Below are 23,261 nucleotides of genomic sequence, written 5' to 3'. Positions count from 1 at the left end.
AAACTGACAATTAGCGTGCGTGTTGTTAAACACATGCACTCCATATTAAAAAATTTAAATATTCGTATAAACTTCTCTTTAGTCTTATCTTTAAGACACTTCATTTAAACGAATGTTTACGATAGAAAATTTATAGGTGATTTATGGAATTTGCATAAAATGTAATACTTACAGATTGTCTACCTATTAAAAAACACCGAATGTTTATAATACGATAAAAAGTCATCTAGACATTCCATTAAAATATCACAACATATTTCATTACCAGACGGAACTTTTCTGTCGACAACGTGAAAACACCGTTTATCTGTTATAACTTGGGGTCTGTAAGAAAATGACAGATGTGAACAAACATTAACGAATGATTTTCATTTTTATCAATACAAATTTCAGATATTGTTAATTGTAGAATAAAATTGTGTCACACCAACGACTATATGTAATGAAAATTACTAGATTTCAACGTGAATATTTTTACTACTGGAAATCGAAAAGATTTTAACAATTTTAAGACCAACGGGTTTAGTAAAAATGTATCAATTTTTCTCCCAACGTGCGCACAGGGGTTGTTAATACTGTTGTTTGACACAAATAACTGCAAATCATCAAATCTTGGTTTCCATCTGATCCCTTCTAGGAAATATCATTATTACTTATTAGGTTTGTTACTGATTGACTTCCGAAATATATCGGGATGATCATATTCATTGACGCCGAGATGAAGCTGCGCGATCTATTTAATTGATCAACCCTATGTTTTCTTGTTCTCATGAACATACCCAAAAAGCGTTTTGTTTTCCCCGAGGACAACTAAAGACTATTAAGTGAGACATTTTTCCCTTAAAAAGATAAACTATTCAAATCGATGTAAAAATTGCTTTAAATTGCTTTACATCTCCTCCAATTTATCACAGTCAAACTCTAAAAAAAAAATCTTATTCTCACCTTTTAAAAAAATTTTGCAAATCTTTATTACATTCTTGTGTAAATAAAATGTTTTGTTGCTAATTAATGTCAAACGTTTCCCCCTTTTCCACAGAGGTTTGAGAAAGTCTTGACGTTGTTATTTTATTTTGTTATTATATTTGATTCAGACATAACAATGTGGCGTCAATTCAAAGAGCAACTTCTCTAGGTTGAAAGTAATTTCAAAGGGCAACTACTACAAGTATTCAAAAAAAAAACTTAAAAAACGCGGATTTTTATTAAATATTATGAAATGTCCAGAGATTTAAGTCCGAAGGAAAACAATCGACAGATTTTAGGCTACATGAAATCAATAGCCTTTAGTTTCAGTAAAAAAAAATATTTTTCTGAGAAAAAGTACGTAAAAAATATGTAAAACTATTTTGTCACTATTTGTTAATATTTATCTAAGGGTATATAAACGATACCTGTTGGTAACTCACGCTGTGACTGACAAGAACTTTATTGCCCTGCAGTAAGCATTTTTTCTTTTCATACAAAATTTGAGTAAATTCGGGCGTTCGTAAAAACGTCTTGGTTTGGAAAACATGCCTTATATGTCCTATTCCAGTTCGAGTATTGAAAATGTCCGAGACGTCATATTTTAACTTTTTGTGTCATATTCAGAGATCGACGCCTCGATTCATAATAGCATTGATACCATTAACGAACGGCCAAACACAAGACGCGCATTCCTAGTTCGGCGGACCAGGAAAAGGCAAATGCAACATAAAGGCAAATGTCTTACAAAAAAAGGATGAGCAACGGGAAAAAAATGGAAAATATAAAAGTAAGAAAAATAAAATCATCTTCAAATATTTTCAGTGTTAAATAATCTCCTCAAACGAAATGGAAAAATTGATGCATGAAATGATTGAAACAAACCAGGTTGTGTACTAAACGAATGCAAGATATTGTACCGGGATCTGATATCGATTAGAAAATTGAGCATTACAATGAGAGTGACTTATTTCTCCTCCCCCAATTGGTGCCTCTGTCTCAAATGAGATGATAAGATTATCGCGTGGTTCATACATAAGTTAGCGTTGTTCTGCAGCAGACGTGAATTAATCATTATCAAGTATCTGGATTTACAATGTGATTTTCATTATAGTATTGTAGTGATTTGTGAAATTTATATAACTTTGTTCTAAAAACATATAGCGTAATTAACGCTAAAATGCCTATCAACGCTGAACTGCGTATTGATGCATTATTTTGCAAATTAATCGCATTGACATTTGCATATCCATAAAATGAGTGAATACACTGAGCATTCTGAAATGGCTGCCGGCCTTCCGGAAGAAAAAGAGGCTCCAGTGAACCCATCAATACTGACAATGATAAAAGGAATGCGAAACAATATTTCTTCCTTGGCATCATCTGTCGGTGAATTGAAAAGACGAGGACAGAAACGGAAAGTTGAAAATCAACTGTGTTCCTCGACAGATATGAGTGGCGTGTCATCGGATGAAGAAGATGACGAGAAAACTCAGAAGGACGAGTTCGTCGATTAAGTTGATGAAGTAGATGAAGCTGAAGAGTTTGATAACAAAAGTTAGATGAACTTGCCGAATGTTTTAGCACAGAGGAAAAATGTGGCGAGCAGGTTCATGAAAAAATGGTCAAAGTAACTAGCAATGGCGTGCACTGCTCAATGCTGAAAAGATCAAGAAAGTGAGCGAGAGGTATAATCGACCACGAAATGTGCTTAATAAGTCGCCATCTAAATGTAGTTCGCGCCCACCTCAGTCGACGAATCCAAAATCAAGACATTAAACTTCAACATACTCAGACTCTGGTAGCCAATGCAATTGTGCCTCAACTGCAGCGGATCAATTAAAGCAACAGGGAGAGGGTCCGTCAATGAAGGGCCTCACCACCCTGGCAATGGACAGTCTTAAATCAATGACGTACGTCTACTGTGATCTATTACAAAGAAGACGAGAGTTCATCATCCAACCCGAGAGTAACGGCTAATTCCAGATGTTTTGTTCACACGATTATCCCGTCACTGACAAACTATTCGGGGAGCAAATATGGTTGAATCTCGGGTAGCAGCATCAGAGCCGACAAGCGGAGCTTGCCAAGTCGGAAATACCAAGGTCAAAGACCCGACAACCAGACCAACATACATAAGCCAGCGCACTTTCCATGGCTATAAAAAGAAAATGCACACAAACAACAAGCTGACGAAGAAGTAAATCAGGAAGTGTTATCTTCAGAAATGTGGGTGAGTTTCTAAATACCTCAAAAAATTTGAGCTGCGTCAAAAAACGGCGGGGAAAATTGCCGGTCATTATGAAAATTGGAAAATGATTTCAAGTGATTAAAAAATTTACTAGTTAAAAAAACAAGAAGAGGTTATTCAATTGAATTTCAAATACGCTTTTTCAATGCAGTAATCCCAAACCAATTAATTTCAACAAAATTGATTTAGAAATCATTGATATTGAAATCAAAGAACTTCAATCCACGAAAACTATTGAAGTAGTGTCAGATCATAACAAAAACGAATTTATTTCAAATATCTTCGTCAGACCAAAGAAAAAATGGAAGTTGAGAGTAATACTAAACTTAAAACACTTGAATGACTTTATGGAATATCACCATTGGAAACGTTGTCGTCCGCAATCAACTTAGTATCAAAGAATTGTAATTTTGCGTCAATTGATTTACAAGACGCTTGTGCCGTTAAACAACTAAAACTTCTACTTGAGTTAAGTGTTTATTGCTCCTCCAGTGAGGGTAAAAACTGCAAAAGTACAAGTTACAGAAAATTGTACCATGTCAAGTCCAATCTATTTTTCACACTGTGCCAAATAAAGAAAATGTTATCGTGGAAAGGTTTAGGGCTTATACACAACTCAGATTGATAATAACAGTTAAAACCTGTAAGAACATATAGGATATTAACTGTAACATTCTGCTAGTGTGACTAAATAGCATGTAATTAACAATGTTCCAAAATTTCCATGTTTTACATTATGCCTTACACATGTTTTGATAAACCTAGCGAAGATGAACTGACATCTAAAGGGATGACAGCAGAATTACATTAAAGCAAATTGGTTATCTGGGTGTAATTAAATGTTTTGTAGAATGCTAAACAAAATACTTACTCCGTAGTGCGTAAATGTACATCAAAAATGAGTTGGGCAAAAGTGCCTCGAGCACATGTAAACACCGGATGAACTCAATAAAAAACAAACCAAACCGGACACATAAGTTCCGAATTCACCACACTCCCCTTCCGAGTTTATGAAAAATCGCCAAATCAAATAAAAAAAAGTAGTTACATGAAAAAATCCATACATAACATGAACATGTCTTGTTTTAAGCATTGACTAAAACAATCATTGCAGGTTTGACTACTTTATGAAAGGAGTTGTATGCAATCATAACAGCATCCACAATCAGTTCATAACTACATCATTCACAGTCAAGTAAGTGGATAAGTTCTGTAATAGGTCTCACATATGAGTTTCGAACATCATCACGGACAACGGTGACCATGACTTTCCGAATGATGTCATCTTTGCTTGGGAACACTTCCTTAATAATACCAACGGGCCAAGTGTTACGATGAGAATTGTCGTCCTTGACTAAAACTACGTCACCAACCTTAAAGGTCGCTCCTGGCAGTTGCCATTTTCTGCGAGTTTGCAGGCAGTGGATGTATTCGAGTTGCCATCTATGCCAGAAGTCATCAGCCAATTTTTGAACCAATTTCCACTGACTTTTCATAGCATCTTTAGGTCCAAATCCTGTTATGTTCATTGATGAGGTAAGGTCGCATTCTTTCTGCGTCAGGATCATGGATGGGGAGAGAACCGATGGAGCTTCTGGATCGCTAGAGATAGGCAACAGTGGACAAGTATTCATAATGGCGCTAACTTCACTCATAAAGGTGCTAAGAACATCAAATGTTAAGTCTTTAGGTCTGTTCTCCAACAGCAGGGCATCCAAAATACGACGGCAGGATCCTATAAGACGTTCCCAGGCGCCCCCAAAGTGATGTGCATATGGTGGATTAAAGATCCATGTAGATCAAACCTTTGTCATGTAATCTTGTACTACTCCACTTTCATCGAATGACGCACTTATCCCTAACTCCTTCATCGCCCCAATGAAGTTTGTGCCCCTATCTGAACGAAACTTGCGCACGGGGCCACGAATGGCCATGAATCTTCTCAGGGCATTGATAAAAGCTTCACTACTCATATCTCCCACAAGCTCTATGTGTATGGCTCTCGACACAAGACAGGTGAAAAGAATGGCCCAATACTTGGATGTAGTCCTGACACCTCTAGTAGTCTTCTTTACAACAACTGGCCAAGGTCCGAATGCGTCGACTCCAACAAAGCTGAAAGGAGGTCCAGGCTCAATTCTGTCCAACGGTAGGTCCGTCATCTTTGTCCATCCTAGATTCCCACGCAGTTTTTTGCACATAATGCATGATCTAATCAGAGAGTTCACGAGCCGACGGAATCCAACAATCCAGAAACCTGCGCCTCTGACTGCTCCTTCTGTCATGTGTCAACCCTGGTGATGAATTTCTGCATGGTAGTGACGTACTAACAATGTGGCAATATGGTGATCCTTAGGGATAATGATAGGTTGAGTGGTCAGGTGAGTAGCCTTCATGTGTTTAGTTCGACCTCCTACTCGCAGGATCCCATTTTTTTCTAGTACTGGATTGAGGGAGATTAAGTGACTGTTAAGTGGTGGGTGTTTTCCGCTTTTGATTGCATGAATCTCTGACGGATATCTGTCGTTTTGAGCCTGTGTAATGATAAATCGTTCAGCATCTTCTTTCAGAGCTACTGGATTTGATTTTTTACAGCGGGTTCTAGCCACAAATCGTTTGAGGCACACAATGGCACGGACTAAACTCATCCATGTTGAGAATTTCTTAAACCGCTCACACCATGTAGACAAGTTTCCCGGCTGTGACGATTCAGATCCCTGAGATGCAATGAAGGTTTTCTTACAAGTCACCTGTTTGCGAACTTCTTCGTCCATGTCTGGATTAACAAGGTCATAGGTTTGAGGTTGATCTCCAAGTTACGTGTCATCCCTCAAGAAATCCGGTCCCGAAAGCCAAGTGCTTTGAGGCAACTCCCGTGTGCTGCAACCCCGGCTCGCAACATCAGCAGGATTCTGTTCAGACATGATGTATCTCCAGCGTCCTGGTTCACAAAATGAACGAATTCTGCTCACCCTGTTAGACACATACACATGGAACCTTTTAGCATCGTTAGAGATGTATCCCAAGACGACTTGGCTGTCTGTGTAAAAGGTGAAGTTGTCCTTAGGAATTTGTAGTTCTTCTCGGATAGTCTCAGCCATCTCTACAGCTAAGACTGAAGCACATAGTTCAAGTCTTGGGATGGTGTGCCCATGCGAAGGGGCAACCTTTGCTTTGCCGAGAAGAAATCCTACCTCGGAGTGTTTTTGGTGGAAAGCTTTCAAGTATGCTACAGCAGCCACTGCTTCTTTAGATGCATCGGAAAATATGTGAACTTCTAGGTGTAACGCCTTTCCTACAGAAAGTGGGCAATACATGCGGGGTATATGAATCCTATCTAGAGCATGAAGTGAGTCTACCCAACTTTCCCAGTCTGTCTGAAAACTGACCGGGAGTATGTCGTCCCAGTCGCACTTCGTGGTCATTGCCTCCCTTAAAAGCATCTTCCCTACCACTGTCACTGGGGCTGTAAATCCAATGGGATCAAAGAGACTGTTTATGACTGATAAGACACCTCGTCGTGTGAAGGGCTTGGGATCTTTGCTCACCCTAAAGATAAACGTGTCGTCTTCAATGTTCCATGCAATTCCCAGGCTTCTATGCTCTGGTAAGTTGTCTTGCATAATATCAAGCCCATGTAGGTCTTTGCTGAGATCTTCTGCTTCCAAGTGTTGCAAAACTTCGACAGAGTTTGATGCGATTTTGTGTAGACGTAAGCGTCCTCCTTCATAGAGAGCCTCTTGTGTACTACCACTGTCACTGGGGCTGTAAATCCAATGGGATCAAAGAGACTGTTTATGACTGATAAGACACCTCGTCGTGTGAAGGGCTTGGGGTCTTTGCTCACCCTAAAGATAAACGTGTCGTCTTCAATGTTCCATGCAATTCCCAGGCTTCTATGCTCTGGTAAGTTGTCTTGCATAATATCAAGCCCATGTAGGTCTTTGCTGAGATCTTCTGCTTCAAAATGTTGCAAAACTTCGACAGAGTTTGATGCGATTTTGTGTAGACGTAAGCGTCCTCCTTCATAGAGAGCCTCTTGTGTATGCTTGATAAGGTCCACCGCTTGAGGTATATCACTGAAGCTCATCAGCCCGTCGTCAACATAAAAGTTACGGGATACGAAATGTTGAACTTCCGGGTCTGCAGTCGAGACAGATTGTCTCAATCCAAACGTAGCAACTGAAGGACTAGGGCTGTTCCCAAATACATGTACTGTCATCCTAAATTCCTCCAGTGGAGCGTCTAAGTCATGGTTAGGATGCCACAAAAAACGAAGGTAGTCTCGGTGGTCTTCTCTCACTCGGAAATTATGGAACATCTGCTCCACTTCCGCTATCACTGCATATTGATCTAACCGGAATCTCATAAGTACTCCTTGCAAGCTGTTAGACAGATCTGGCCCTTTCATCAGTGAACCATTCAAGGACACTCCTTCAAAACGAGCGGATGAGTCAAATACCACTCTAATGGATTCTGGTTTTTTAGGGTGATACACACCAAACATTGGTAGATACCATCTCTCTATTCCATCTTCGAGCATAGGTGCCTTCTCTGCATGTCCTCTATTGAACAATTTTATCATGAACTCCTTGACATGCTCGTACTTTCTAGAGTTCTGACGAGGTTCTTGTCAAATGCTCTTGCACGCTGTAGTGCTTGGGTCTTGTTGTCTGGTAGACGTAGTCGGTTCTGCTTAAATGGAAGGGGAGCCACCCAATGGCCACTGTCATCTCTCTCGAATGATGTGTTCATCAATTTCAGGAATTCTGTCTTCTATCGAGAATCCTATCTTCTCATCATGTTCGGTCTTCTGGAACAGGTTGTCGTTGACCAACAACTCACTGTTGCAGGGTTCAAAGGTTGAGGGTCTGCCATTCTTCAATGCGAATGTTTTGAAGGTCCTGACTTCGGGTCGGTGGGCTCCACCAAGACAAATTTGACCGACAATGACCCATCCTAAAGCAAGTCTCTGTGCGAAGGGTTCATCTTTCTCTCCGACTATCTGCTCGTGAACTATGTGTGCACTGATAAGATCTCTCCCTATTAAAAGTTCTATATTTGCTGCTTCAAAAAGCGGGGGAACTTCAGATGCGATACAATTCAAATGGGAGTACTGCAAGGCGACCTCTCGTGAAGGGATCTCCTCCCTATTACTAGGTAAGTCATTACACTCTATCAGTTCTGGGAACTCTAACTGACATGTACCATCTACAGACTCCACTGTGTAACCAGTACCGAATCTTCCAGTTGCTGAAACTGTTCCAGAGCAGGAAACTAATGTGTAAGAGACATCATCGCCATCATCCTGGAAGTAGTCAAAGATCGATGAGGTAGCCAGTGACCGATTGCTCTGGTCGTCGATAATCGCATAAACCAGCATCGACTTCCGTGGATTGGAAATAATACTTATTCGAACAGGTACTATCTTTGCACAAGATTTACTTGCTCCATGTACCTTTGTACAGGCTGAAGAGACAATGGGTCTGTTCTCTCCTTCATAAGGGTTCCCCTCTCTGTTCTTCACCGCATATCGTCCAGAATCTTGTGCCTCAGATGGTTCTTCATGAAGAGCCGTCGGATGTAACGATGTTTGACACACACTGCATTTCACATCTGCTTTACAGTTCTTAGCCCTATGTTTCTTGCCACTGCAACACTTAAAACATATTCCATTAGTTAGGATCATTTTCTTACGATCTCCTATTGCCTTTTGGCGGAAGGACATACAGTCGTTAAGGGAATGTGAACTGTTCTTGTGTAGTGGACACATGTCCGTCACTTCCAAAGTTGTGATTGTCTCGGTCTTTCTAGCAGCTACTCTGGTTAATGGTAAAGTCCTGTTCACTGCATTCCTACTAAACTGTTTCGGTTGCTGAGTCGAAAAAGTTTGTTGTTTCTTGCCCCCTTTCTTCTCATACTGGAATGCAGGGTCATTCTTCATTTCTGCCATGTTTTCCAGAAACTTAACGAAGACTGAAAAGGGTGGATATGCCACTCCCATACTTTGCTTCTGTTTTGTTGCTTCTGAAGTCCACTTGTCCTTCAGATTCCATGGAAGTTTTTGCACAAGTTCGTTAACACCTTTCTTTGAGTCAAAGTAGCTGAATAAGACTTCAAACTGAGGTTGTGCCTTTAATGATGCAATCTCGGATGCTAGGTCTGCCAGGTCGTGGAGCAGATGAAAGTGATCCGACGAAATCTCTGGGAATTCTTTAATTTTTTCTTCAGGATGTAGTTCTCGATCTGTTCCGCCGCTCCAAAGCGTCTCTCCAGTCCCTCCCAGATTTTCTTAATTGCGATGTTTGGACTGTCTGCATTGCAGGCTCTTATAGTTCTAGCTTGTCTTGAAGACTCAGGTCCGAGTTTTTCACATAATAATTCTAGTCTTTCTGTTTCCGAAGCTCCGAGTTCTTCCATAATGTTAATAAATCCCTTTTTCCATGAGACGTACATTATCGGATCGTCGTCAAATTTTGACAGCCTTGACATGATGATGTCCTTTTTTACTAAATGCTTAGTAAATGTGTCTATCATGATCATCTGACTCTGCTGAGTTACTTCCGTCTGTCTCGGAGTGAAGGGTTGTACTTCGGGGTTCAGCTGAGTCTTAGGTGTGTCGTCGAACGGCCTCAGTGTGTGTAATTGTGGTGTCTCTTCTTGGACATAAGCAGTTGCTATAGGAGGGGAAGTGGAAGACTGTTTCGGTGTTGATACAACTGCATCCTCCTTTTGTCTCCAATCACTAAAGCTGTTGGACTGGGATGTCTCTATGGCATTTTCATGCTGCTTGCGATCCTGCTCGTACCTTGGGAGAAGCTTCAAGTATTCTTCAGTTTTTGACTCACTCGAGAGACTCGGCGCAAGCTCTTGTAAACGTGGGTCCTCTTTAAGAACACTAAGCTCGCTCTCTACCATCTTCATTTCTCGCTGGGCCTTCAGACGTTTTAGTTGAGCCTCGAGCACTAGTTCCTCATCTAAATGTTTCAACATTGTGCGCTGGGCTTTTAGTTTTGCTTCTTTCCTTAACAGTATAGATCCTATGGATCGGCTTGAAGATTTACTGTAGCCAGATGAAAGTGATCGCTGAGTCAGCGATTTGAATGATCCCTCTGAAATCAAATATTCAATTTTGCTTCTTCCTACGTTGATTTTTCCTAACAAAGTCTCTTTAATTAGGAGATGAGATGCAAGTTCATTAGCGCTCTGTTCTGTGCGTACAGTTCTCAAGAAATCACAAAATGCATTGGATGTTTTTTGATACGTTTCGAAGCCTTTCACAAGAAGATCGTCAATAGATTTCAGAGTTTTAATATCCCTGCTTGATCTCTCTATTTCTTCAAAACACTCCCTCCACTCACTCTTAATACTGTTTAGCCTTCTTTGAAAGGTGTCCACTCGAGCTTCGTAAGTTTCCTGTGCTGGTGTTGTCAGGTTCCTCATACGTGTGCTTCTCCTGGTTGGTTCCGACCGCAGACTCATCTTGATGACCAATCTTACCGGTTTACGGATTTTTACTGTGCCGTTAAACAACTAAAACTTCTACTTGAGTTAAGTGTTTATTGCTCCTCCAGTGAGGGTAAAAACTGCAAAAGTACAAATACAAATTACAGAAAATTGTACCATGTCAAGTCCAATATATTTTTCACACTGTGCCAAATAAAGAAAATGTTATCGTGGAAAGGTTTAGGGCTTATACACAACTCAGATTGATAATAACAGTTAAAACCTGTAAGAACATATAGGATATTAACTGTAACATTCTGCTAGTGTGACTAAATAGCATGTAATTAACAATGTTCCTAAATTTCCATGTTTTACATTATGCCTTACACATGTTTTGATAAACCTAGCGAAGATGAACTGACATCTAAAGGGATGAAAGCAGAATTACATTAAAGCAAATTGGTTATCTGGGTGTAATTAAATGTTTTGTACAATGCTAAACAAAATACTTACTCCGTAGTGCGTAAATGTACATCAAAAATGAGTTGGGCAAAAGTGCCTCGAGCACATGTAAACACCGGATGAACTCAATAAAAAACAAACCAAACCGGACACATAAGTTCCGAATTCACCACAACGCTTATTATTCGTACAATGTGTGTCAGGATGACAGAAAATATTTGAGATTTTATTGGAAAGGCAAGTAGCTCCAATACACATGTTTGGCCATGGGATTGGCATCAGCTCCACAAATATTCACGAAACTGTTAAAACCCGTGTTCGCTTCTTTTAGAAAACACGGACATGCTAATGTGGCCTAGATAGACGATTCGCTTTTAATAAGCAAAACAGAATTAGAATGCCAAAGAAATGTAGAGCAAACAGCGCATTTAATGGACACTCATGGCTTCACTATCAACGATGATAAATCCATATTTAAACCGACAAGATGTACTGAGTATTAATTCTCTGATCATTTATGATTAAAATTGCAGGCTATATATGTTTATTGATAATATTTATTCTTTCTTTACGAAAATTTTGAAGAAATATTTTTATTATATAATTTGTAAACAAACTTGCTGTCATTCCTTTTCCTCCATTATATTTCTCTTGGTAAGTTTTCCTGCAGTCACAGGCAGATATACACTTATGTGAATCGTTTATAAATATGCGTATGAAAATATTCATTTTATTCATAATAAAATAACCGTGGTAATCAGTTAAAACATGGCACAAAAAACAGCGTTAAAAAGGTAAATATAGCTTTTGCTAAAACTTGCACAACAAAGTTTTATGTGGGGAAATTGAAAATGTGACAATTGTGACATCTGCAAAAATAAAGACATAACACATCTAATTTAAATAGTGATAATGTCAAAAGTCTGTGGCATTATTTGAACAAATTTTTAAAAATTCTTCTAAAAAAAACCCTTACATGTAATATAGGGACTTGAATGTTATTTCTTTTTGAAAACAAAAAAAAACACCCGACTGCCTAAAGATACAGTAAAACTTTTGACAAATCTGTAGTCACATATATTTGTTGTGTTATTGCATAATCATATGATGTTGCTAGCTGTCTTAATGCCCAGGGTGTCTGGCATTTGTAAATAAGTATTGCTGTTGAAAGGAAATAAACATTTTAAAAATTCTAGAATTTGGTGTGTATGAAACAATATCCACTCGATCATCACCTTGCATTTAAAAAACACATTCCTATTTTTACAAATCGCACCTCGATAAAATGTAATCCATAAGTTTTCCGCTTAAGGATCATCATATAAATTCACGGTTTGATAATTACTTTGCATGAATTACTCGAAGTGCAGAAACATTCCTTGGAAAGCAAAAACAAATACTTACGATGAGACTTTTGCAACGTTAAGACAAATATCAAATTCATGATACGTTGAATCAACGGGCATATATTTGGTAAGCAAAGTTGTCGTTCTATAAAAACCATCCATGCTGTTTTCTGGAGGCAAAATACTGATTTTTCCACCAGATAAGATAGAATTATTCGTTTCTTTGAAAAGAGACAATTTTGGGGTAGATCTGTAGATGAAAAAAGTATAATAAGTCTACCAAATATTAAAACCAGGTAAATACCACAGTGGATTTATCCAACACAATACCATAATTATTTATATCTTTAAAACCATTAAATTGAATCTTCCAAAATGTATTTTACTAAGAGATTTAATTAGACAAAAGTACTCCAATAATTTAATAACTTACTCTGAGTATATATAGACTGGAAACAGACATTTACTCTCGTACGTATCGCACGTTATAACTGACCCAAAAGATGGTGAAACAAATTGCGGATTCTATTGATAAAAATTAAAAAAAATATTACTGATTCTGAAATATAAAATACGAAAAGGAATATTTTAAGCTTTCTTAAACTACTAGTAATAATTAAGAAATCATATTTTTTAATTTAAGTTCATTTATTGATTAGACTTTAAAAGTATTTTATCTTTTATCATAATATAACAAGCTTATCCTCTTGAGTACATTTGTAAGGGGTTTTTTACCTTAAAAAAAACAGTTTCCAGAACCTTATTAGTATTTCAACTTTTATTTGCGTGCGCGAAATATTCGCAAATTTCAATAGAGCCTTGTCGTTGCGAATATTTCTGTTTTATTACACTTTCATAAAGTGTACATGTACCTCATTTCTAGTACATTTATTGCATTTATCATTTCAAATTCATTTTAGTATAAAGGCATTTTGAGATTATATTTCATTTATCCATGTAAACGAGAAGAACGCTAGTATATGTAGCGTAGCTTACTAAATCTCTTGCTTTACATATCTTTGTTTAAATTCAATATTTTTCTTAACAAATTGTGCGTTCAGTTATAATTAAATTATATTTTGGCTACCCTCTTATATATCATTCGCAAAAAAAAATCTGCATGTTTCCCTATTTGTTGAAATAAATTGCTCATAATTCATAACTTTCAATAATTATTTGATTAGTTCCAACACCATTCAAAAATACCGAGTAATAAAAAAAAAACAAATTATACTTACGTTACTGCTACTAGTATTCAACCTGTTTGTTTGATCTTTTAAAAATATAAAACACTCAATTAAAAAATTATGTATAATTTAATAAAACCAAACGAAAATGTAAACAAAAATACGTCAAGCAGTCATAATGCTCGCAAGTAAATTTTTTTTTTAATTTTAATTTATATATCTTTTCGACTGCCATGTATCATTATGATCCTGTAGTTTTATAATTGGACTGATTTGTGTATTTTCCCTACGACAGGGTGCTTCAAATGTCAAACTCCAAATTGAATTTCACCGTGTAGCTAAATCAATCCTAAAAGATATTTTGAAATAGTCCCTACATATTGCCACGTTTAACTTCCTGATGCCCTTTTCACTGTCTAAACAACACCTTTCTTGATGCTCGTATATCTGGTACAATGGTTCCAAAGAGTTTTTTAATCCTATTTTTGATTATAATTTAAGAAATATATTTTTATTTTTAAAAGGATGAATTCTTTAAAACGACCCCTTTAGCTCTTTAGTTTTTGCATAAGAATGACTTGTTTCTACTCTCGGAATCTACAGGCTTTCTATTAGTAACACGTAAGTTCCGATAATGCTGTGAGTCAAGTTTGAAATAATAAGTCCTGATGCATCAGAAGAAGCTTATATTACGACGATGACACATGCAAGACAATAAATGATTAACATAGATTGAGAAAATTGAAATTTAAAAGCTATGAAACTTACATGACATGCATGTTTCATTCTTGTTCATCTTCAAAGCACAAATGCACTGGTTTCCCACACAGACTATTTTTTCGCTATTCACACATGTGTTAGGGCATTGCTCTATTCAAATTAGAGATAAAAGTATATTAAACAAAATTTATGCGACAGTGTAGGCATGTGTGTGTGTGTGTGTGTGTGTGTGTGTGTGTGTGTGTGTGTGTGTGTGTGTGTGTGTGTGTGTCATGTCCATGTATGTGTTTGTAGACTTGCTCATGTTATCATGACGAAAATGGATCACATTTTGTATATTTGCTAATTTAGGTATCTTTAAATGAAACTCACATCTATTAAATGTATCTTGCTTTTAATTCTACATCTGAACCCCATATTATTGTTGATCCATATAATATTAATGCATTGTAAACAATAAAAATACAAAAATAAACTTTTATCAAAAATATGACCATGCCCATTTAATCTGTTAATTTATACGTCTGCATAAATAAACCCGTGTAAATAAATAGGATATGCGGGAAAAAACATATTTAGTGATTATACTTCAATATTCAGCATACATGTATATGTATTATTCATCGTTAGGAGACTCCAAAAAGATAAAAAAGAAAAAGGGTAAAAAAAATTATCAAACATTACTTCAATTTAAAAAGTAAAATCATAAGTTAAAGGAAAACTTACGCTGAAAGTGTCCTGTAAGGAAAAGATTATCATCATAATATGTGTTGAAATTCATATAATGACGAATTGTTAACTTTTCATACATATTATACATAGTGTCTTTTTGTATTTATATAACAAAATTACCTGACTGACATTGGAAAGTACTGTTTTCTTGTTGACATATATCATTCCCATTGCAAGGGGTTGGATTACAAAGATCAATGTCTGGAATCAGCAAAATTAGGTGTCAACATAATAAGCCTATACAATCTTTCGTTTGAAATTGTCAGGTTTGATTAGCAACTACTGAGATAGAAAAAGTAACAACAATCAGTATCTGTTTTTGTTTTATGAGATGTACAGAAAAGGGTAACAAGTATCAATAAAATTTCTATTTCATAATTTCACACATTTTCTCTCTAGGTGAATGTATTGTAAGTGATTAAATGTTCCAGAGGTGAAAATTAGTTTTGTTTACCGACATCACATCTTATTCCTGTCTTTCCTGATGGACATGGCATGCAAAAGAAATATGGTGGCGGTGACACGTCTATGCAGTTATTGGTACCAACACAAGGCTTTTGATGGCAAAACTTTATAACTGTAAAGGGGTGTAAATCTTGAGTTGGCGTAAGTTTAATAACATACACAGCAAATTATTTAACTAAAAATAGGCGTATTCTGTAACTTTAGACCCTTTAATAAATGTTTATCATAAAAATATATAAGCTATTCTTATTCATTAAAATAAATAATAAATTTGTCAAGTATATATGAGGGTCAAAAGGAAAATTATGATCTTATTAATTTCTTTTCATTGGGAAAAACTTAAGTTAATGTGAATATTTTGATTGATCAAAATAAAAAAAACGTGCCAAAATCCTCATTACTTTTGGTTGCAAAGATTTCGTACGAAAGACTCAAACCTACCTTTTTCACATAATGTACCTTCGTGTCTTTGAGAGCAAGAGCATGTAAAACCAGATCGATCTTTATAAGATGTACATACACCATTGTTCTGACACGGTTTGAATTCACATGGATCTATGACAATAAATTCATTAGCATACTGGGGTAAAATGTATTACCTGATATCCATTTTTGAGAATGGTCTATTTCAATCCTAATACACGATATAAAACTGATTTCAGACGAATGATACAATGAAGCGCATTGAAGTGGTAAAAATGTTCGTTTGAATGGAATATTCTAAACTTTGTATCGAACGTCAATTGTTACATAAGACACGCCCATTTCTTTTAAAACGATGAAAACAGTATTCGAAACAATGCTTTCGGAACCGCTCATCTTCTAAACAACACTAGCAGGGCTGCGGACCGAAATGTGGACACAAACTGAATCCCAATATTTTCTCCGTATATGTTTTCCATGCCCCGCGCATATCCCAGACCCCTCAACAAGCTGCGAACATAGCAACAAATGCAGAAGATCGAAGAACGTAGCTTACCGCTCTAAAACGAAAAAACTGAAACGTGTATATATGCTGTAAAAAAACCTTTTCTTTATTTGCAATACAGTACATGTAACAGGAAGTTCAGAACACAAATTTGTTACTAAAAATATTCTTACTTTGAACAATATCACTGTTTCTGAACATAGTTGGAAAGAAAGAAAGAAAGAAAGAAAGAAAGAAAGAAAGAAAGAAAGAATGAAAGAAAGAATGAAAGAAAGTTTGTGTTTTTGTTTTTGTGTATAATGTCCGTGTGTGAAATTCCTGCTTGTGTTGTTTAGAAGAGGGGCGGTTCCGAAAGCATTGTTACGAATACTGTTTTCCTCGTTTCAAAAGAGATGGGTGTGTCTTATGTAACAATTGACGTTCGATACACAGTTTAGAATATTCCATTCAAACGAACATTTTTACCACTTCAATGCGCTTCATTGTACATTCAAAGTGTAATATCATAGATTTCCAAATGTCAGTATAAATCAAGATTGTAAATTTGAAATATCAATGAATTATTTCGAATATCCCGTATCAAAAATACATTGTTTGTATAAAATCAAGTTACTTTTACGTAAATAAATGTTAATCCCTTTTATATTTGATTCTATATATAACCTTAACCATAAATAATTATTCGAGAAAGAAAGAAGAATTAGTTAACAGATACATTGAATATATTTGATTGGTTTTTCCCTTCATTCAATGAACTTTCTAGTATGATATTTTCGAAATTCAGCGCATCAAACATAATAAGGTAGAGGAAGTAGTGAAAGGAAAAGGTTGAACAAACTATCCACCTCATTGTTGACTTTTTGTGTCGGTGTTTGAATTTCTACACGTTACTTAGTTCTCGTCTCAAAAAACAATAAATATACGTTTTATCATAAGATTTTTTATTCAGTTTGCCTATAAGAGTGTTATTGATTGAGATTTACAGTACGATCACCATATGAGTTGTAAGAACTTTATATTATTACTGTTTTTCGAGTAAGAAAATACTAACCATAACAAAACTTTTTATCAAAGTTGTAAAGGTATTTCAATAACAATAACCCAACCCGCAGTTATGCTATTCTACCAACATCCTGCTAAAACATACATACTGAGAGAATCATGCATATATGAATAAAACACTTGCTTGTTAATTATGCAAATATGCATAATATTGTTGATTGATGAACATTAACTTTGTGTTTTTCAATCAAATTTTATTCATTTTAATGCATAACCTTTAATTTGGAGCATTTTCATTAAATGTACCTTGTTTTTCAACTGTCACAGAAAGGCATCTTACTGTCCAGTCAAAACTAGAAATATAAACAAATCTTTCATTTCGATTATCTTGAATAATCAAACTATAGACGGCTTACAAAACTTAATACTCACAGTAGATCAAAATTCAACTAATTATTTTTAAATACCGATCTGTCGCATTCAGGCATATTTGTCGAAGACCAGGTGTTAAGGCTAAAAACTGCACCTGCGCTACTTTTGTACCCACTGTTGTATTGATCACATCAGAGCTGTATTGTATCGTAACATTTTCTTGGCTCAAATCTGTTCGTAAGATTTGTTCAATGCCTCTAAATAAAACGAAACGAAATTAAACAAGTTTATTGAGATTTCTGGGGTACAGCAAAAGAACATACGAGGGTTGTTCGATATGTACTGTGTATTGTAAGCTGTTCCTAAAGCGATATAGGCTTTTGAAATATTTGCCCTCCGTGTTACAGTCAAAGGTCGGCAAGATTTTACTGCATTTATGACGGACTATGTTCCAGTCAGAAATTTCTTCTCCACCTACGAACTGTCTCATTAGATACCTTATCAGATTCATAAACTTCCCCCATTTCAGTAAACATCTGCTTTACTCATTAGCCGGCCGGTTTTGTGCGAACTTGTATATAAGCTCTTATTTCTTAAATACTCTCAACCCGTTTCCCAGCCGTTTTGACAAAAATGGTCAACGACTGACTAAAAACTACGTGTAACAAAACTCAAGGCCCCTGTTACGGTATTAAATAGAGATATTCAAGAGTATAATCATTTACAAAATCGTGCAAATAGTTATCGCGCTGTGCTACAATACACATCATATATCAAACAGCACTCATAGAAACTGTGAAAGTTATATTACTTGACACATTTAAAGTTTACTGCGCAAATGATCATAATTTTTTCAAATTAGTATTAATAAACAACATTCATAAAAGAAAATCCACCTAAATATAATAAATAGATATTAGTTTTGCTAGAAAGTATATTTTTGTGCGGAAGGGGTTTTAGAGAAAATCATTTCGGTCATGCAATTGTTGAAAAAAAATATTAATCCCCTTTTAACTTGTAATGTGTGTGGAACAACTTGTTTTACGACAAGAAATCAATATCATAGAGTTTGATTGACAATTAGCGTAAAACATGCCAATGATACAAAAAATGTCTGAAAATTCTTCAACCAAATTTTGCAAAAATTTCGTGTTCACCTTTGGATTCCTCTTCAAAAACAAATCTACATCACCAACCCCCATGTTTTGTTATGCAAATTATAAAATGATTACATAACTAGAAAAACTTTATTAAATTTTATAAAAATCTTGATTTCAGAAACCTTTTATTTTATATCAAATTGATTCTTTTAAAAATTAAGCAATATTTAATTTGAAAACAAATGATAAACAAATATGATTAAATTAAATTTTATGTAACCATTAGTTAAAAATGTTGGCAACAAATGTCAATATAGCAAAGCTTGCATTTAAGTGCAAAAAGTTCAAATCAAATTAGCCCTGCGATGAACACTGGCCTTTTTTTCTTTGTATTTTAGAAGTTTGTTTTGTTTTAAGAAATGAAGATAATAATTTTTCTATTGATCGACGTATCAAAGAAAAAATTGACCGGAAAACTTCATCAATGAGCGTAGCGCATTGATGAAAAGGTCATCTACGTGTGTAAATTTAAAAATTATCGTTACCAAATTTGACCAGCAGTGTTACCGTGAAAGTTTATATGCCTATATGTTCGTTATAATATTGAAATCCTTAAAAGGAACAGCCAGCCTCGCTGTAAATGTTGATTGATCTCAAGCAGACGAAATCGTGAGAAGACGCTTAATTTTCTATTTCGTGAATCAAACTAAGTGTTTTGTTTATATTTGAAGGTTAAACTTTCAAGTTTTTATATTCACTAGTTTGCATTTTGTTTGCTGACAATAAAACAGACACAACTTTACATTTTGTTGACAGAGTTTATCTTGGAAATTCCCGTTCTATAAATAATGTTAGATCAGAGCAGTTGAGAAAAGTAGATCCGGCGAAAATTTTATTGATGCAGGTATCAAAGAAATTTTTCAACCAATCAGAAGCGCCGATATCTCATCAAACGAATAAATATTAAATAATTACAGAATCAAGTAATATACTTGTCAATAAACTTTTAATCATTCACATTTACTGCTCTATTGTAAATGTATATAATGGTTAGCATAGACGTTTCCTGTCCTTTTAACTGTATTCATATTATAACATTTTGTATACAAACTGATAGATTGTAAACATGATGAATTTTGTTGATTTTTTAATGATAATTGTTGTCATAAACTGAAATATTCAACGTACCCCAGGTTTTCAGTCGCTGCATAGACAGGAAATACACAATAAGAACCAATCGGACACACTATGTCCTCTTTATTTGGAAAAGAAGCAAAATAAGGCTTTCCCTGTTAATACATATGAAGTGGTTAATAATGTTTTCATACGAGTTTCCAGAGGCGCACTTTTATGTTCATAAGAAGAAAAGTCAAGATCTCTCAAAGTATTTTTGTTTTTTGCAGAATTTCTCTCTCATTTCTACTATAATTCAGCTATAGAAGTCTTTTTGAAATATACTATCGGTTGTGAATCAAATATTTTATCTATCAGTTAGGAATATGGAATCGTTCTTTAAGTATCATTAATTAAATACGGTCTGTTTGATCAAATCCAAATAAGCCCGAAGGCCTTGTGATAGTTTTGATCACGATATATTTATATGATTTTCAACAATTGATCGATCAAATATTGAAATTGTCTTTGATGAAATGTATTGTACAATACATTATAAAATTGATTGTTGTGTTATCACAAACAACGATACCATAAAAGATAAATATTCAATATAATAATCTAACAAGCATTGAAATGCAATAATTGCAGTATAGTCAAACTCTACTTCTTTGCGATCGGTGAAATATTCGCACCGTGTGCTTTTCTAAGGACATGTCCTGTAATAAAAAATTATTTCTTTAAAATATTCATCTGATCATTTAAAACGCGGTTTCAAAAAATAACAAGTTTTTAGGATTTATATTTCAGCTCGAATACATCAAAAGTCAAACCCACGAGACAGTAACCTGATGCACGGCTGTTTCCACCGTTATCTATAAGAGGATCGCAAAATATTTTTTTAGTTTCAAGCAATCCAACTTGATGTGACAATTTTAGATAAATCCAAGATGACGGCGATGTGTATTATTAGGTATTGGGGGTATATTTTTTAAATGCATGAGGAGACAGGCATTGTTGCATTTTTTTATTTGATTCAGATACCTGAAAACCTCTGATACTCTGTAACTATAAGACATTTTGGGCCAATAACTTTATTGAGATAATTTAGTCTCAATGATTTTGTTACACATGCACGGTTGACAGGATGCTACTTATATTTAATTCGCATATCCTCTGAGTTAGATAAATCTTTTTCATAAGATAATTCTGATTTGTGAAATCTTTGTTAGCATAAAAAAACCGAAACACAGCAGTTCCACATTATTGTGGAATTCCACAACTGAATAGCGACAGATTTTACGTTCGTGCGTTTCCGTGTGAAGGGAGAAAGGGTCAGATTTGATTAATTATATCTGCTTAATCAGTGTAGACGTCAAGGTGCAAATTTTTGTGTTTTCTTAGATCAATTTTAATGGTTGCTGAATAAACTGAAGTTACCCTCTAATGTCAAAAAAACGTTATTTTTAAGGACGTTTGAAATTACTTAGAATACAAAAATTTAATATCATTCTTTTTCAAACCTTTCAAAAATGATTTCTTCAAAGAAAACGAGTGGGATAAATTTGTCGAAATATTTTTTTTCAAAAGTTGAATTCATGTGATTGTAAAAATACACGAATAATTATGAATCAGCTTACAAAAAAAGCATAGTGCAGTGTTTGCGTAATGGCTGCCATATTAACATAGGTTCAATTCCCAAAAAGAGTAGTCAATGATAAGACATTCAAAACACAACTATGTTTAATTATAACTATAATGTTATAGTTTTAACAATATATGTTTAACTATAACTATAACATGTATGTTAGCAATTTCCAAAAATAAATATCAAAACAAAATAACTTCAGTTTTAAAAGCTTACCGCAATGGCAGGATTTTTTCGAAAAATGCTGGCTGGAAAAGACATTTTAAAACTTTTAGTCTTGCTTTAACAAACGGTTACTTTCAACAACATTCTTTTATGAAATAAATCTATGCTTCAAACCGTCCATTCTGTGAGTCAGCATACTTATTAAGGCCCGAGGTCCGTAGGACCGAGATTAGTATTTTCTCACACAGAATGGACAGTTTATGGATGATATCGTATATAAAACATTATTACTACTCTTTTGTTCTAAGATTGGATAGTATCAGATTAACTTGAAGGCAATGCGTAAAAAATTATTTTGTAACTTAACAATAAAGCACTGCTTCTTTTGTTCACGTAATGAACAGCTTCAGGTATGTGTAAATGCAAAGAGCTTATTCACTTTTAAACAAAGCAACAAAATATCTTATTTTAAAGTTTGGAAAAACATATTAACACATACTTTATGGATTTTAATGAAGTGCCGTAGATACTAACACTGTTCTTAGTGATATTCTGAATAAGAAGATTTAGATTGCTGTAACAATTTATAGCCTAAGATAAGAATAATGTATATGTGTAAAGGGGGTTGAAGATCAGAAACTAGTTTTATAAACTTTTACAGAGAGATTGTCGCCAGAGTGATGGGGAAATTACTTAAACCTTTGACTTTGAGTTTTATAAAAGTTGTGAACCATATGAGACATAGTTCACAACCTTTATAAAACTCAAAGTTTTCACTGTAACACAATGCACCAGCGGTTTTATAAAGTTTGGAATCGCGAGGGATGGAGATGGATAGAAACTAAGAGGAAACAAAAATGTATATACTGGTGAAAGTCTTGTGTAAAAACATGGGTTATATTTTATTCAATCTGGTCGCTTGATCGTCTATATGAATTATCTTACCTTTAACGTCAATCTTAAAGCAGTGCATCTCAGCAGTACTGACACTGAAATAAAATAAAGCCAAAAAATAATGTGTTTTTACAAATAAACATTTGTTATACTATTCTCTGTCCCAAGATATCCTCGATTCACATTTTGCTCGATATCTCAAAATACCTCAGGGTTCAAACGATGTTCATTCAAGAGTATGAAAAATTTCCAAGATTTATTGTTTGAAAAGCCCCTCTAGCTTATCAGGTTTCAATACATGGCTAAAAAATGTATTGTCTATGGGGAATCTGTAATGCAACAATAGGAATGTAGCGTTGAAAAACAGTGCAAGATATATCGAGTGACTTCCAAATAGAGAAAAAAAATATGTCAGCATTCCCTATTGTTAATTCGCTATAGACGTATAAGGAATTACGGCTTTA

At 35.2% G+C, this 23,261-nt stretch overlaps 1 protein-coding gene and 3 long non-coding RNA genes across 4 annotated transcripts; all 4 read right to left on the bottom strand.

Annotated features, from left to right (window-relative positions):
* Positions 1 to 261: 261 nt before the first annotated feature.
* LOC136276304 (uncharacterized) lies at positions 262 to 14,528 on the bottom strand. The gene is made up of 5 exons (XR_010714792.1): positions 14,427 to 14,528; positions 13,710 to 13,744; positions 12,905 to 12,996; positions 12,530 to 12,721; positions 262 to 324 (listed from the first exon to the last, which is right to left on the bottom strand). It is a non-coding gene; the product is annotated as an uncharacterized lncRNA (long non-coding RNA).
* Positions 9,374 to 11,292, bottom strand: LOC109617119 (uncharacterized). Its single transcript, XM_066086947.1, has 2 exons — positions 11,177 to 11,292; positions 9,374 to 10,803 (listed from the first exon to the last, which is right to left on the bottom strand). The coding sequence occupies exon 2, from the start codon at positions 10,697 to 10,699 to the stop codon at positions 9,374 to 9,376; it is 1,326 nt and encodes a 441-aa protein (XP_065943019.1). The 5' UTR covers positions 10,700 to 10,803; positions 11,177 to 11,292.
* Positions 14,529 to 15,222: 694 nt separating the features above from the next.
* On the bottom strand, positions 15,223 to 18,129 carry LOC136276303 (uncharacterized). Its single transcript, XR_010714790.1, has 5 exons — positions 17,973 to 18,129; positions 17,812 to 17,858; positions 16,017 to 16,130; positions 15,565 to 15,687; positions 15,223 to 15,311 (listed from the first exon to the last, which is right to left on the bottom strand). It is a non-coding gene; the product is annotated as an uncharacterized lncRNA (long non-coding RNA).
* Positions 18,130 to 20,165: 2,036 nt separating this feature from the next.
* Positions 20,166 to 22,993, bottom strand: LOC136276302 (uncharacterized). The gene is made up of 3 exons (XR_010714789.1): positions 22,849 to 22,993; positions 21,955 to 21,986; positions 20,166 to 20,266 (listed from the first exon to the last, which is right to left on the bottom strand). It is a non-coding gene; the product is annotated as an uncharacterized lncRNA (long non-coding RNA).
* Between the last annotated feature and the right edge of the window lie 268 nt (positions 22,994 to 23,261).

Source organism: Magallana gigas, chromosome 6, assembly GCF_963853765.1.
Source record: "Magallana gigas chromosome 6, xbMagGiga1.1, whole genome shotgun sequence".
In the NCBI taxonomy this organism is placed as follows: Eukaryota; Metazoa; Mollusca; class Bivalvia; order Ostreida; family Ostreidae; genus Magallana; species Magallana gigas.
The sequence above is the reverse complement of the archived record's forward strand: the minus strand, read 5'-3'. Positions and strand labels throughout refer to the sequence as shown.